The following is a 14,308-nucleotide window of genomic DNA, read 5'->3' on the forward strand; positions in this document are numbered from 1 at the left end:
ACGGGTGTTACATGTTTTACTTGAGTTACATGTTCGACTGGAGTTACTGTTTGATGCATAATTGTTTCGTAGTTCAAATGGCTGGGTGAATATTTCTAGAATAGCTCAGATAAAGTGGATAAACATTTCTAATGCGCTGTAAGTAATACCGATACATATTTCTAGTGAAGCTCGCGCATGTTCTAACCTAAATCAATAACATTATAACATACCTCAGACCAGAGTACAACTGGTTTCTATATAACAGCAAGTGCGACTCATAATATGCCCTTAGCAGCAGCAGTATATATCTTGGTTAGATAAAATCAATTATCATATAAGTTACTAATAACATCTTGGTTATACATAATCCTTATCAGGTCAGTTACCAGCTGCTCACCCATCATGGCGGGACATTTAGGTTTCTATTTGACGACAGATGTTTTTCGTAGTCTTTAGTTAAAGTGTGGCTTTTGTTTAAATGTAGCTTGATATAACATGTCCTTTAGTGTGGAAGAGACAACACATGCATTACTGTGGAAGTAACGACATCTTATCATTAGGCAAAATATCTTTCTTTTTTTCAACATCACGTGTACTACATTCGTGTGCAGTGTTACTAGCCTTGCTTGTTGTGAACATTGTTGTGCTCTGTTGTGAGCAATGTACAATGTGTATGGCAACAACTATTAAACATATATAAGTATGGCACCACACAATGGGTGAACGCTAAGATTAAGCGGAGTGAAACATCGGTACGGGACCACACGATGGGTGAACGCTAAGCAGACCTGAGTGCTACATCCGGGCAACACGGTGACGGATTGTTAGACAGATGTCGTCATGGAGTAACCATGTCGCCGACTACGTCTTGGTTAGTTATTAAGTAATCAAATTAAGAAAATGGCGCCGTAACAATCCCGAGGGCGTGATTAGGTGATTGGGTTAGAGAGTGAGTGAGTAAGTGTGTGGATGTGTGTGTGAGTGAGTGTGTGAATGTGAGGATGAGTGAGTGTGAGAATGAGTGTGTGAGTAAGTGAGTGAGAGTGGGTGGGCGAGTTTGTGAGTGAGCGAGTGGTTGGGTGTTTTGGGCGAGTGAGTGAGTGAGTGAGTGAGTGAGTGTAAGCGGGTGAATAAATGAGTGAGTGAGTGAGTGAGTGGAATAAGTAAGTGAATGAGCACATGAATGAACGAATGAATGAACGATTATGAAACTATGGAAACGTGTGATGATCACACACATCGCACAGATATTTGCACTGCCTACTCGGGTTTGTACGACACCAGTAAAAAACACTAATCACAATGCTGGGCTTGTACAACAAAGCCTTCCAATATCTTTTATGGAAAGTAAAACAAGTGTTTCATGTCATTTACTTTATATAGTTAGTCAGTCTATTCTATTACTTTATTCAGTTAGACAATGGCTGTTTTCTGTGCCATGTAACAGTGCAATGAGTGAATGGAAGCCAGAATGATTCCAGTATGTTTAGAATTAGGCTACTGTGATAAGAACTAACGGGAAAAATAAAGAAACAGGAAACTTTGGTCGTATTTACCCAGCATTGCGTTACAGTTGCCGTGGGCAGCGGCCATTGAGTTTAATTTGCATTTCGAATTCCAGGCAGCCGAGTTTTTGTTGTAATTTCTACACTTTCAGTCACTATTCAGTTTGTATCTTATCTATCTAGCAGTTCTTGAAGAATTCTTCCTGCAGAAACTACAGAATTGATGATTTGGGCTCTGTGTCATTGTGCAAGTGGTGAACTTAGTGTGTTTCCGTCTGTTCTGTTCTGTTGTTTTCTTTTTCATTCTGCCTTTGGTAGGAATTTCAATAAGTCGCGACTGCAATGTCTAATGGATAAGAACACTTTTCTTCTTGGTTCACATAATGGTTTAGGCTACTGGAATATATCAATATTAAACTCAATGGAAGGATCTTACACATTTATCCCATTTCAATTCAGTGTCTGTAATTTTCCTTGTTTTAGATGGTTTCAAACTACGCAGTTACTTTAATAGGCAACTTGATAAAATTTGGAAACTGTTACGTTAACATGTAGTGTGGACGTTGAAACGGAGGTTTTTAAACTTTTGGTTTTCATCTTAAGTTTGAACTGATGTGGCCGAGGGCGTGAAAACTGGAGATATGGGATAAATGTGCAGACCAACAGGACTCCGTGGTACCGCCTCCATGTCATGACGTCATAGTCGCGGTGCCGCCTCCATGTCATGACGTCAGAGTCTCGTCAGGCCGGCTTAGGGAACATCTGAAGGTAGAAAGGAAACAACGTCAAGGTTCTGAATATCCGCTCTTTGCTGGAATGCGCTATTGGCGCTGACGACGATTGTAGTCCTTACTTAGAACCCTTGAAAACTTTCTTTTCCTTGAAAATGTTTGTCCAATCTGGAGACTTACTGGGTTAGACGGACAAGCAGGTAGGATCTGAGCTCTCCCAGTTTGTTCAGAATTTGCTCAGTTCAGCAGTTAAGTCGGTGTCAGTACATGTGTGAGTTGTTGGGTTCTAGCTCGGCCTGTGCAGATGTATACAGGAGAAAACTGGGGCCAAAGGTAGGATTTGTTAACTACTGTCAGTTGGTGTCGGAGTTTGGGCTGGAAAACACCAATTTTTCTCTACATGGTTATCAACTTTTCACTTGTTGGTCTTTACTTTTTCTTGTTTTCGTGCTCCTTATGCTTGTCAAGTTACTTAGGCTAGAGCTTACTGTGACGCCTGTCCTTGTCTGCACATCAATGTACGGAGAACATCATTTTGCTTTGCTTGGGATTTATGAGTTTCCGTGTCGTCTATGCACCTCATTTTCTTTTTCTCTTACAACAATAGCATCTCTTCAAATGGTGTTTTGATCAGCGTCGTACTTTTGCTTCATGTGCAGAACGCCTTTCTCTTTGTGTAGACCTCATTTTCTTTTCTCTTACAATAACACTTAATTTAACAGCATCTTTTTAAATGGTATTTTGATCTCTTTGTGTAGACGTCTATCATCGCCACTGGATTGCGACGTCATAGTAGTGGCGGATCGCTCATTCCTTGACAAAAACTGGAGTTGGACCGTCGAACATTTGGGCGAGTTTTGTGTTGGAAAGGGCAGTTCAACTTAGGTTTTCTTCTTAGCCTCCTAACCCTTGTCCTGCTGGATTTCCAGAGCAAAAATATACCCCTACTGCTGAAGTGTCCAGACACCTTTGAACCAAAGGGCACTAGTTTATATACTCATTTCTAGTTACTTCGCTGTACAACAACAGCGCGGGTGCAACGTACGCATTCTAGAAATGCCCTCAACCCGACAATTGTCAGGGCTAGCATACAGAAGCATTTGCAAACCGACAATTGTGGGGCTCAGCAGGACTAGGATTTTAAAAGACAGCTCTATACAGGCTCCCCTCGGTTTCAGTAAACATGTGAGCATATCGCACGTATATAGCTTTATTGGTGACCTACCGGTGCAGCATTTTATCTTGGAGCCGGTCGCACAGCAGTTCCCGTCCCCACAGCTACTGGTGGAGACATGATAGCCTCGGTCGCAGCCGCCCGGGTTGCAGAACGGGGCTGTTCCCTCCCAGTAGCAACCTGGAAAAGGGCACACAAACGCACCAGGTTATACTAACACGTAATGTCGTCAACATATATCTATGTCCACTGAAATGCATAGACAACAAGGTCACATACGAGGGGGTCCAAAAACGACCTTGATCTTCGTCTTCCATTCCAACACCTACCTACATACCGAATATTATTACAATCCATCCAGAGGTTCTATGATCCGGAAACACCAACGCACAGACAGACAGACAGATCTAGATACACACAAAGATAGGCACACACGCACCGACACACCAAAAACAATACCTTCCTTTTTATGGAGGTTAAAATCACTCTACAGGTTTCGCCCATAAATCCTAGTTTGTAAGACACTATCGTTGGCAAAAGAAAGATAGACGATAATGTCTATAGATGACACGTACTTTGGCAGGAGGTTGCTCCGGCTCCGCTGGTAGAGCCAGCTGGGCACCAGGAACAGGAGCTGGCCCCGGCAGTGTTGCTGTACCTTCCAGCAGGGCAGCTCGTGCAGCTGCTGGCCCCGTAACCCGAGTTGTACTGTCCAGCCGGGCACTGCTGACAGGAGGAGGCCCCTGCCGTGCTGCTGTACTGTCCCGGCGGGCATGAGTCGCACGCCGTCCCGTCCGCCCTGCTGAACGTCCCCGCCGGGCAGATCTCCTCCACCTGGTCCCCGTTCACACACCTGTAGCCGGGCTGGCAGGGCTGGCAGGTAAAGGTGCCGGCTGCGCCACCTGTGCCACCTGTGCTACCTGTGTCTGGAATGATGATCTCAGGTCAGTACTAACACAGAGATCACGAGTCGTGACTACATCTACAGGAGATGCCAACACAGGATTGTTCAAGATTCAATTTCTTCCAATAACTATAATCTGGAACTCATTGTTAGCAAGTGTGATAGATATCTATAACAGATACAGACTCGGACTTAGATATGCAAAGGCTAGGTGTGACAAGCCGTTCGGCGTTATGCAATGGCCCGGTTGCATACTTGCTTGCTTGTCGGAGATAGGAATACCGACTATACATGGATGTTACATTTCCAAAATGAAACTGAAACTGAAATTCCCCTGGGGATGCACTGGTCTACTGAATACTGAATAAACCCGGCAAAACTTACCCGTGCAGACGACCCCAGCATCCTCCGAATGTTGACAGTTGTGAGTTCCCCATCCGGAATGGGTGCAGTCGGCCAGACTTACCTCGGTACCCGAGCACGCCACGTCATCTAGCCAGATCTGACCCGAACCCTGGCCGAACGGCGTAGCTGTCGAAGTTGCTTGGTTAGCGCCCCCATAGCCGAGCATCCGACACGCCACGTTTGCGTCATCCATCCCCCACCCATCGTCGCATACCGTACCCCATTCTCCGTTGTGGTACACCTCGACTCTCCCCTCGTGGGGCCCGGTTCCTCCCACAAGTCGGATTTCTTGGATGCAGACGACCCCAGCATCCTCCGAATGTTGACAGTTGTGACTCCCCCATCCCCCATGGTTACAGTCGGCCAGGCTTGCCTCGGTACCGGTGCAGGCCACGTCGTCTAGCCAGATCCGCCCCGAACCCTGGCCGAACGGCGTAGCTGTCGAAGTTGCTTGGCTAGCGCTGCCGTAGCCGAGCATCCGACACACCACGTTTGCGTCCTCTATCCCCCACGAATCGTCGCAGATCGTACCCCATTCTCCGTTGTGGTACACCTCGACTCTGCCCTCGTTGGGCCCGGCTCCTCCCACAAGTCGGATATCTGTCATCAGGAGTGCAGTTTTGTTTACGGTTGCTGTTTCCCACTATCGCATAACTTACATACCTACTATGTTAAAAGCAGCATTGTCTTTTGACCCACCCTCGTGCCTTACTGTTGATTCTATCAAACATTCAGCAAATGTACATGTAATTAGAAAATTGTTATAGCTTGTAATACTGGCCATGTATAAATTCCAATGTACTGTCTTGTCCTTGTCAGCAGGGCTAGCCCTTTGTAATAGCGACAGTGTGTCGAACGGCCAAACCAATAGATAAATGAATAAATTCAGCAAATACAAACCAGCATATCGCACTTTTATTGGTGATCTACCGACGCAGCATTGTATTTGGGAGCCCGACCAGCAGATAGACGCCTGCCTATCTACAGCAGTCTTGACCAGGCAAGCAGCGAGTGCAGACGTCATCCTTTGCCCCCTATACTAGAGCCTACTCCTTGTCAACAACAGCATCAACACCACCATAATCCCAGGGTGTTATCACTCCTATGGAGAAACCCCTCCCTTAACCGATTCGTCTTTTCTGAGCCTAGCAGTCCTTAGCCATGTAGGGCCCAGCATCACTTACTTAAAAAGAAATAACGCTACAGCAGCGTGATAAGGGGTTCGCCTAGGGTTCCCGCCTCGTGTCATACGCAGTAAAAGCTTTAAACATGGTGCATACAACTCTCCCTGCTTAGCGCGAATCTCTCAGGGGGTGAGTATGGAAGCATGAAACAATGATGAAACGTTTTGCCAACGTACTTGAGAATCTATAAGTCTTGAAAAGTTAAGAGTTTTCACCCTTAAGTAATATATTTATATCTCTAATTATTTGTTGACAAGTTACAACTTAAAGCTGCCAGTCTCCATACACTTGTACATTTTCTATGTGCATAATGCGGACATCTTTTAAATCTCCTAACTTTGAGACCGCCATATAATGCTGAGAGTTGGGAGAGGTTTTTTTTTTTTCAATCGGGAGTGTCCTCAAGCGCCTAACGATATCTTAGCCTGTGTTTACAAAATCTCTCGCTGGGGGAGATTAATGACCCCCTCCCCAAAGCGGTAACTGCTGGGTCGGCCGCTAGGAGCGCGATTTAGTCAGGCTAAACGACTTTTCACCACCCCGAAACATAGGCTCTACAGGCATATCCTGCATCCTATGAACTATGGCTACAACCGTGGATGATCTGACGTTGTCTACTGTGTTTCTGTGGTGTAAACAGTATCACAACTACGACGAATGTGACCGCGTCTTAAGACCCAGAGACCATGGACTGCCATTGTTCGCGACATGTGTGAATGTGAATTGATGAATAAAACCATTACATTACTACTTGAAGTAAAAGCATCGTTGCCCTCGCGTAAACGTGCCACCCCTATTAGCAAGGTGGTTATGTCCCACTCGAATCCAAAAGCGAACCGTAAGTTGTGTTGTTCTCAAACACACACAGATACACAGACACACGGATACACTTCCAAAAACATGACATTTTTGGCATCTTTTCCGTGTCAAAAAATCGATGTCGAAAAAGGTACCTTTAATGAACGAAAAACGTCTACTATGGTATAGATATAGCGTTTAAAAACATCGTTTTGGGTACACAACAGGGTCCTTACAAGGGGACCTTTTAACTACCTTACAATTTTACCTTACTATAGAAATATCGATACAAGAAGTTGCAAAATAGTAACGATGCTTTGACTTCAAGTGGTGCCAGCCATGTTGGGATATGGCGCCACTTGAAGTGAAAGCATCGTTACTATTTGGCAACTTTTTACTGTGAACTTTTTTGCATCGATATTTCTATAGGCTTCAAAACAATAACAATTTTTCTTTACCTGATGAGATTCCAGATGAAATGCCGTAGAGGTTCAGTTCAGTGAGCCATGGCTGATAGCCCGAGTGGGTCTGCGTGATCACGAACCTCCAATACCGCGCTGTTCCCTGGAACCCGCTGAACTCCTGGCGCTGGCCCGTCCCTCCCTGCACGTCAGTAACGGACACGACGTTCTCCCAGCTGTACGGGCTCCCTACCTGCGACATCTGTAGCGTGAAGGCTGCAACGTCATGGACGGTGTCTCCGTAGTTGTTGACTGCGATGCGTGTCAGAGTGTGGGGCGCTGTGAGGTCCAGTACGATGTGCCAGTTGTTTTGGCCCGGAGCTTGAGGGTTCCAGTAGGTCCCAGTGTCCCCATCCAAGGTTTTTGCGGCATCATATGTCACTCCGTTGCTGACCCACGGTGTGCCGGTAGAGTCCACAACCCATGATGAATGCCGAGTCAGCCATGCACCTGTGGAAGAGGACGCAGAATCATCACGCCAGCTCTATCGAAACGAGGAATTCGAAAACACACAAAGAAACAGACAGATGTGCCTTAGTACTTAATGTCGCACTTGAATTAAGCGAGGTAAAAGGGTGCGTATTTACCTCCGTAACTTTGATACGGAAATATTGCCTTAGACGGGGGTAAGGTGTACGTACTGTATACCGCATGACTGTGGAAGACGGTACGTATACCACAGCTCGCCTATGGGGTATGGGGTAGGGGGACACGTTTACGCGAGAGTAAGCTTAGCTTTGAATTCGTTTGATTGGGACATAACCACGCTTGCGATGGGGGCTACCAACGCATGGTACGTATGCTTAGCTTCCACGTGGGGCACGCGACATATCTACGCTTGAACTTGTTGGAGGGCGGTATTTTGACACGAAAATTGTAAGGTAATATAAAGGTCCCTCTTTATGCACCCTTTCCATGACATCATTTCCGTGTCAAAATTACGTACGTATAAAACGTCACGTTTGACGTTTTGGGGGTCAATACGTCACCTATGCCAAAACGTACGGATGCGTGACGTACATATGGTTCTGCAATTTCCGTGACAAAACTACCTACATAAAAAAAACGTTCGTTTTCGGGTCCATACGTCACGTATTCCAGGTCATACGTCACGTAAGGTATTTACGTCACGGACTAAACCTGTGTCATTTTCAGATCAAGATATCGTAACATCGTAAACGTCACAATTTGGGGTTATACGTTGCGTACATAAATGGGTTATGTTAACGTGCTACGTTAACGTAATGTATGTACGCCCTTCAAGTTATCATAACAAACTACGTTAACATAACGTAGAAATAGTTATCATAACGAATTACATGGTATGGTATCATTTCCGTGTCAAAAAATCGTTGTCGAGAAAGGTACCTTAGATAAGGTTGATATACGGCGATGGTGTGAATTAGCGTTAAAACGTTGTTTTGGGTACACGACAGGGTGCACAAAGAGGGACCTTTATATTACCTTACAATTTTCGTGTCAAAATACCGCCCTCCAACAAGTTCAAGCGTAGATATGTCGCGTGCCCCACGTGGAAGCTAAGCATACGTACCATGCGTTGGTAGCCCCCACCGCAAGCGTGGTTATGTCCCAATCAAACGAATTCAAAGCTAAGCTTACTCTCGCGTAAACGTGTCCCCCTACCCCATACCCCATAGGCGAGCTGTGGTATACGTACCGTCTTCCACAGTCATGCGATATACGGTACGTACACCATCTGTCTAAGGCATTATTTCCGTACCAAAGTTACGGAGGTAAATACGCACCCTTTTACCTCGCTTAATTCACGTTATGTGCGACATTAAGTACCAAGGCACATCTGTCTGTTTCTTTGTGTGTTTTCGAATTCCTCGTTTCGATAGAGCTGGCGTGATGATTCTGCGTCCTCTTCCACAGCACCGTCCACAGGTGCATGGCTGACTCGGCATTCATCATGGGTTGTGGACTCTACCGGCACACCGTGGGTCAGCAACGGAGTGACTTATGATGCCGCAAAAACCTTGGATGGGGACACTGGGACCTACTGGAACCCTCAAGCTACGGGCCAAAAAAACTTGGACATCGTACTGGACCTCACAGCGCCCCACACTCTGACACGCATCGCACGGTCAACAACTACGGAGACACCGTCCATGACGTTGCAGTTTTCACGCACACAGATGTCGCAGGGTGGGAGCCCGTACAGCTGGGAGAACGCCGTGTCCGTTACTGACGTGCAGGGAGGGACGGGCGACCGTCAAGAGTTCGGCGGGTTCCAGGGAACAGCGCGGTACTGGAGGTTCGTGGTCATGCGGACCCACTCGGGCTGGCAGCCATGGCTCAGAGAACTAAACCTATTCGGGATTCCATCAGGTAAGGTGTAGCGTCCCTCTTTTACAATTTAAGAAATATATTGACTGGCTATCAGCCAAATCCCACGGAACTGAACCTCTGCGGAATCTCATCAGGTAAAGAAAAAATCGTTATTGTTTTGTAGCCTATAGAAATATCGATACAAAAAAGTTCACAGTAGATAGGCACGTCTACACGAAGGCACCGATGATTCGCCTTCATATGAGACATAACCACTATGGAAATAGGAGTGGTACGTTTACATGAGCGCAACGATGATTTGGTTTGCGATGGGGGCTACACAACGTACGTATGACACGTATGGCAAGGATGCTCGGCTTGCACGTCTAGCGTGGGGCACACGATGAGATTCTGTATGGATGCCGTATATCTCGCTACCGAATGGTAACGAAATAACGTAACGTTTTCGCAATATATATGTTTAGGTCAACGTTTCTATGATATGCGATATTGAAGAAAATCTAAGCGCGATATCGTTGCGATATTGAAAACGTCCCTATTACAGCATAAAGGACATATCTAGGCCTATCCAAGGTACGTTTTTGAGTATGGTATTTTGACACAAAAATTATAAAGTAGTTAATAGGTCCCTTTGTAAGGACCCTGTCGTGTGCCCAAAACGATGATTTTAAACGCTTCCGCGACTGGCTCCCTCCATCCCGACAACACATCACAGGACGTACGACACGCAGTTCCGCGAAACTAGACATTCCACTGTGCCGAACAAATAGACACAAAAACTCTCCGATACCATATCTTGTACAACTATTGAACACCTGACTAGACCATTGAACCGAACCATTCAGACATGTATATAGTTCTGACACGCATATGCTGAACTGATATAGATGAAGTGATATAATCTTATATGTACGCAATTACGCACTATATTGATGTTTTTAAATGACGTGTAGGGAGATTTTATGTGAATACGCATATGTGAAAAAATGCCATGTAGTGAAAAAAATGTTACGTTTGCGGTTTTTGAAAGATAAATTTTAATGTTATGGACCGAAAATGGAGCCAACATGTAAATACAACATAATTCAGGCTTGTTAAAGCCTGCAGGTTGTGTGAATAAAGATCAATTCGATCAATTCTATATTCACACCATAGTAGACGTTTATTCGTTCATTAAAGGTACCTTTTTCGACATCAATATTTTGACACGGAAATGATGCCATAGACGTATGGCCTGGAATACGTGACGTATGGACCCTAAATCGTACGTTTTTTATGTAGTTAATTTTAACACGGAAATTGCAGAACCATATGTACGTCACGCATCCGTACGTTTTGACATAGGTGACGTATTGACCCCCAAAACGTCACGTATAGACCCAAAAACGTGACGTTTTATACGTACGTCATTTTGACACGGAAATGATGCCATGGTATGCTTTCATTTCAAGTGGGACATAACCGCCTTGGAAATAGGGGTGGCACGTTTACGCGAAGCCAACGATGCTTTGGTCTCAAGCGGGGAATAACCACGTTTGCGGGCGGCACACAAGGGTATTCTATAAGGATATCTCACTATAAAAGGTCCCTTTGTAAGGACCCTGTCGTGTACCCAAAACGATGTTTTTAAACGCTATATTCATACCATAGTAGACGTTTATTCGTTCATTAAAGGTTCTAGTCACCTTTCCTAAAGCTACCTATACCTCCACAACACGCCCTTTCCTGTGAGACGGTAACTGTGCGCGTATGAACTAAAACATTAACAGATACCAGTTACACCAACCTTCACTTACAGTAGCTAATGTTGTAATGTAACATGGCCAATCAACGTTCAGGACCACTTTACGTTCAGTTTGGGCCATGTCCACATGTCGCGGTGAATTATGCCAAAGCCTGTTCTCATGAGCAATAAATAACGACATAAGTATGATCCTTAGCCATCTCTTTTTTTATACAAAACAATGAAAATGGTTTACGTCCAGCGACATAACAGAATAAACTCCTTCTAGCTAACTTCTCTACTTAGCGCGAATCTCTCAGGGGATGAGTACGGAAGCATGAAACAATTATAAAACGTTTTGCCAACGTATTTGTGGATCTGTAAGTCTAGGTAATCAACAGTTTCACCATAAGTAATATATTCATATCTATATAGCTATGATAACTTTGTTGACAAAATAAGGCTGCCAGTCTCCATAAACTTATACATTTTCTATGTGCATAATGCGGAAATCTTTTGAATCTCCTAACTTTGAGACCACCATATAATGCTGGGAGTTGGGAGAGGGTTTTTTTTCTAATGGGGAGTGTCCTCAAACGCCTAACGATATCTAAGCCTGTGTTTACAAAATCTCTCGCTGGCCGAGGGTAATGACCGGGTAGGTCGCTAGGAGCGCGATTTAGTCAGGCTAAACGACTTTTCACCACCCCGAAACATGGGCTCTACAGGCATATCCTGCATCATATGAGCTATGGCTACAACCGTGGATGATCTGACGTTGTCTAGTGTGTTTCTGTGGTGTAAGCAGTATCACAACTACGACGAATGTGACCTGCGAACCAAGATACCAGTGAAGCGACCAACCTGAACCTGTTCCAGCTCCGGCGCCTCCCCCTGTCCCTTCCTCAGCTCTTTCTCCGGGGCTACATCCGCGCGTGCAGGTCCCGTCAGGCGACCTGTACAGGCAGTTCTCGCACTGGTCCACATCAGGCCCCGAGCACATCCGCGTCCCCTGCCCGGTCACGTCCTCGCAGAAACCGCTGCACCCTGCAGAGTTACAGGAACAGTTACAGAAACCGCTACAGGCTATAGTGTCACAGGAACAGTTACAGCAGAAACCACTGCACTCTACAGAGGTAGAGGAACCTCTACACCCTATAGCAGCTATAGGAACAGCTATAGAAACCGCTACACACTAGAGTTACAGGAACAGCTACACGCTACAGAGTTACAGGAAAAGCTACAGAAACCACTGCACTCTACAGAGGTAGAGGAACCGCTACACCCTATAGAGTTACAGGAACAGCTATAGAAACCGCTACACACTAGAGTTACAGGAACAGCTACACGCTACAGAGTTACAGGAAAAGCTACAGAAACCGCTGCACTCTACAGAGGTAGAGGAACCGCTACACCCTATAGAGTTACAGGAACAGCTATAGAAACCGCTACAGAGGTACAGGAACAGTTACAGCTGGAACCGCTGCACCCTGCAGAGTTACAGGAACAGTTAAAGAAACCGCTACACCCTGCAGAGGCACAGGAACAGTTAGAGAAACCGCTACAGGCTACAGAGTTACAGGAACAGTACAGAAACCGCTAAACCCTACAGGGATACAGGAACAGCGACAGAAGCCGCTGCACCCTACAGAGTTACAGGAACAGTTACAGAAACCGCGACAGGCTGCAGAGGTACAGGAACATTCTGCGACATTACTGCAATAGCCACAAAAACAGCTACATTCTACAGCTTACTGAGGAATAGCTACAGAAACTGCTACATTTGCAAACTCAAAGATGTATGAGAAATTCCAATACTTACTCCTACAGACGTTGCTGTCGTCATAGTGGGTGAGAGGACACTCTGTCACGCACGTGACCACGCCCTCAGGACTGTGGTCCTCCATCTCCTTTATACCTAATAAGGTGTGAGAGCATCATTAATATTTCCTAACCGAACTTCAGGCGCGTGACACACATACATTTCTACACTTATGGTCTTATACACAGTACTCCAGTTCACAATCTTGACCAACCGTTCACCAAATCACACTCAGTGATGAGCATTTCTCGGAACCGCCCCCGGTTATGGTTAGATCCCACTGGGAAAAGGGGCCCCGTTGGGTAGTCAGCAGGATGTTTTTAATGCCCTTTGGGGCGTGACCCCTACGTGGCCCCGTCGCACACCCTGCGGCAGATGGGCTATTTTAAGGCCCGACCTGGACCCCGAATCATTTTATCTCGGAGTTAACTCGGAGAGACCCGGTAACAAATAGACGCCTTGAGTTAATCGTACAAACACCGGGAGGTACCCCCCCCCCCCCCCTTTACCCGGCAGTCTACCGGGGCAAGTTTGTGGCTGCGGGGCCCGGCCGGGACTACACCCCGGACGGGCACCGGCGCAGTTCGGACCGAAGCATAACCCAGAGTTAGATGGTTAGATGGATAAAGGATACCCACATTCACAGTCCGTGGTACCAGGAACGAGAGCCATGTTGGCAGGGCAGGTCGCCACGCACTCGTAGTCCCCCTCCGCTCCGTCCAGGTACGGGAACGGAACCTTCACGTTCACGCACGTGATGCAGTCCCGCGGGTCGTCCGAGCCGGTGGTTCGGCAGCCTGGAGACGTGAAACAACACGCAGACATCAGGCGGAATCTACAATTCAAACCTAACAACCAGCAAAGCCGGATGCGGTCATTAGTAGCTTCAATGCAGCTTCCACCGCCCTTCTATTTTTGGATTGCGTATCAGTTGCGTGCCGGTCTGGGGTGGTTGGGACACGTTCCCTCGCCACCTCGGTTCGGGAGGAGGGTCTGGAGTAAGTCGTGGGTAGGTTGGCTGGAACTGGTTGGTAGGAATATAAGTCAGCAGTGGTCGTGGCATGGTTGGCAGTCAAATTTGTCTCCCAACCATGTCAAGACTAATGCTTACTTACTTCCAATCAGTTCCTATACGTTTGACAACCCATTACGGACCTCCCAGCCACTCTCGATTTGTAAAAACACTTTTAAACATTCGGCTGGTACAGCCGGTCAGTAGCCAACCTCAGAGACCAACTGCCAACCAGAGCTGACATAGTTCCCAACTGACCCATCGGAGGTCATGGTCGGCTATGTGTGACAGGGA

General features: G+C 46.2%; 1 protein-coding gene across 2 annotated transcripts in view; it reads right to left on the reverse strand.

Annotated features, from left to right (window-relative positions):
- Positions 1 to 301: 301 nt before the first annotated feature.
- LOC136427113 (uncharacterized) overlaps positions 302 to 14,308 on the reverse strand; it is a 36,223-nt gene continuing 22,216 nt past the window's right edge. The window contains exons 18-25 of one of the 2 annotated variants that reach the window (XM_066415831.1): positions 13,641 to 13,799; positions 13,003 to 13,098; positions 12,045 to 12,227; positions 7,142 to 7,594; positions 4,681 to 5,301; positions 3,968 to 4,318; positions 3,444 to 3,572; positions 302 to 2,249 (exon numbers count right to left, since the gene is read on the reverse strand). In XM_066415831.1, coding sequence (XP_066271928.1) covers positions 2,239 to 2,249; positions 3,444 to 3,572; positions 3,968 to 4,318; positions 4,681 to 5,301; positions 7,142 to 7,594; positions 12,045 to 12,227; positions 13,003 to 13,098; positions 13,641 to 13,799 — 2,003 coding nt within the window. In that variant the 3' untranslated portion in view covers positions 302 to 2,238. The remainder of the gene's footprint in view (positions 2,250 to 3,443; positions 3,573 to 3,967; positions 4,319 to 4,680; positions 5,302 to 7,141; positions 7,595 to 12,044; positions 12,228 to 13,002; positions 13,099 to 13,640; positions 13,800 to 14,308) is intronic. The other variant, XM_066415832.1, reaches the window with a different exon arrangement.

This window comes from Branchiostoma lanceolatum, chromosome 2 (assembly GCF_035083965.1).
Source record: "Branchiostoma lanceolatum isolate klBraLanc5 chromosome 2, klBraLanc5.hap2, whole genome shotgun sequence".
NCBI classification, from domain to species: domain Eukaryota; kingdom Metazoa; phylum Chordata; class Leptocardii; order Amphioxiformes; family Branchiostomatidae; genus Branchiostoma; species Branchiostoma lanceolatum.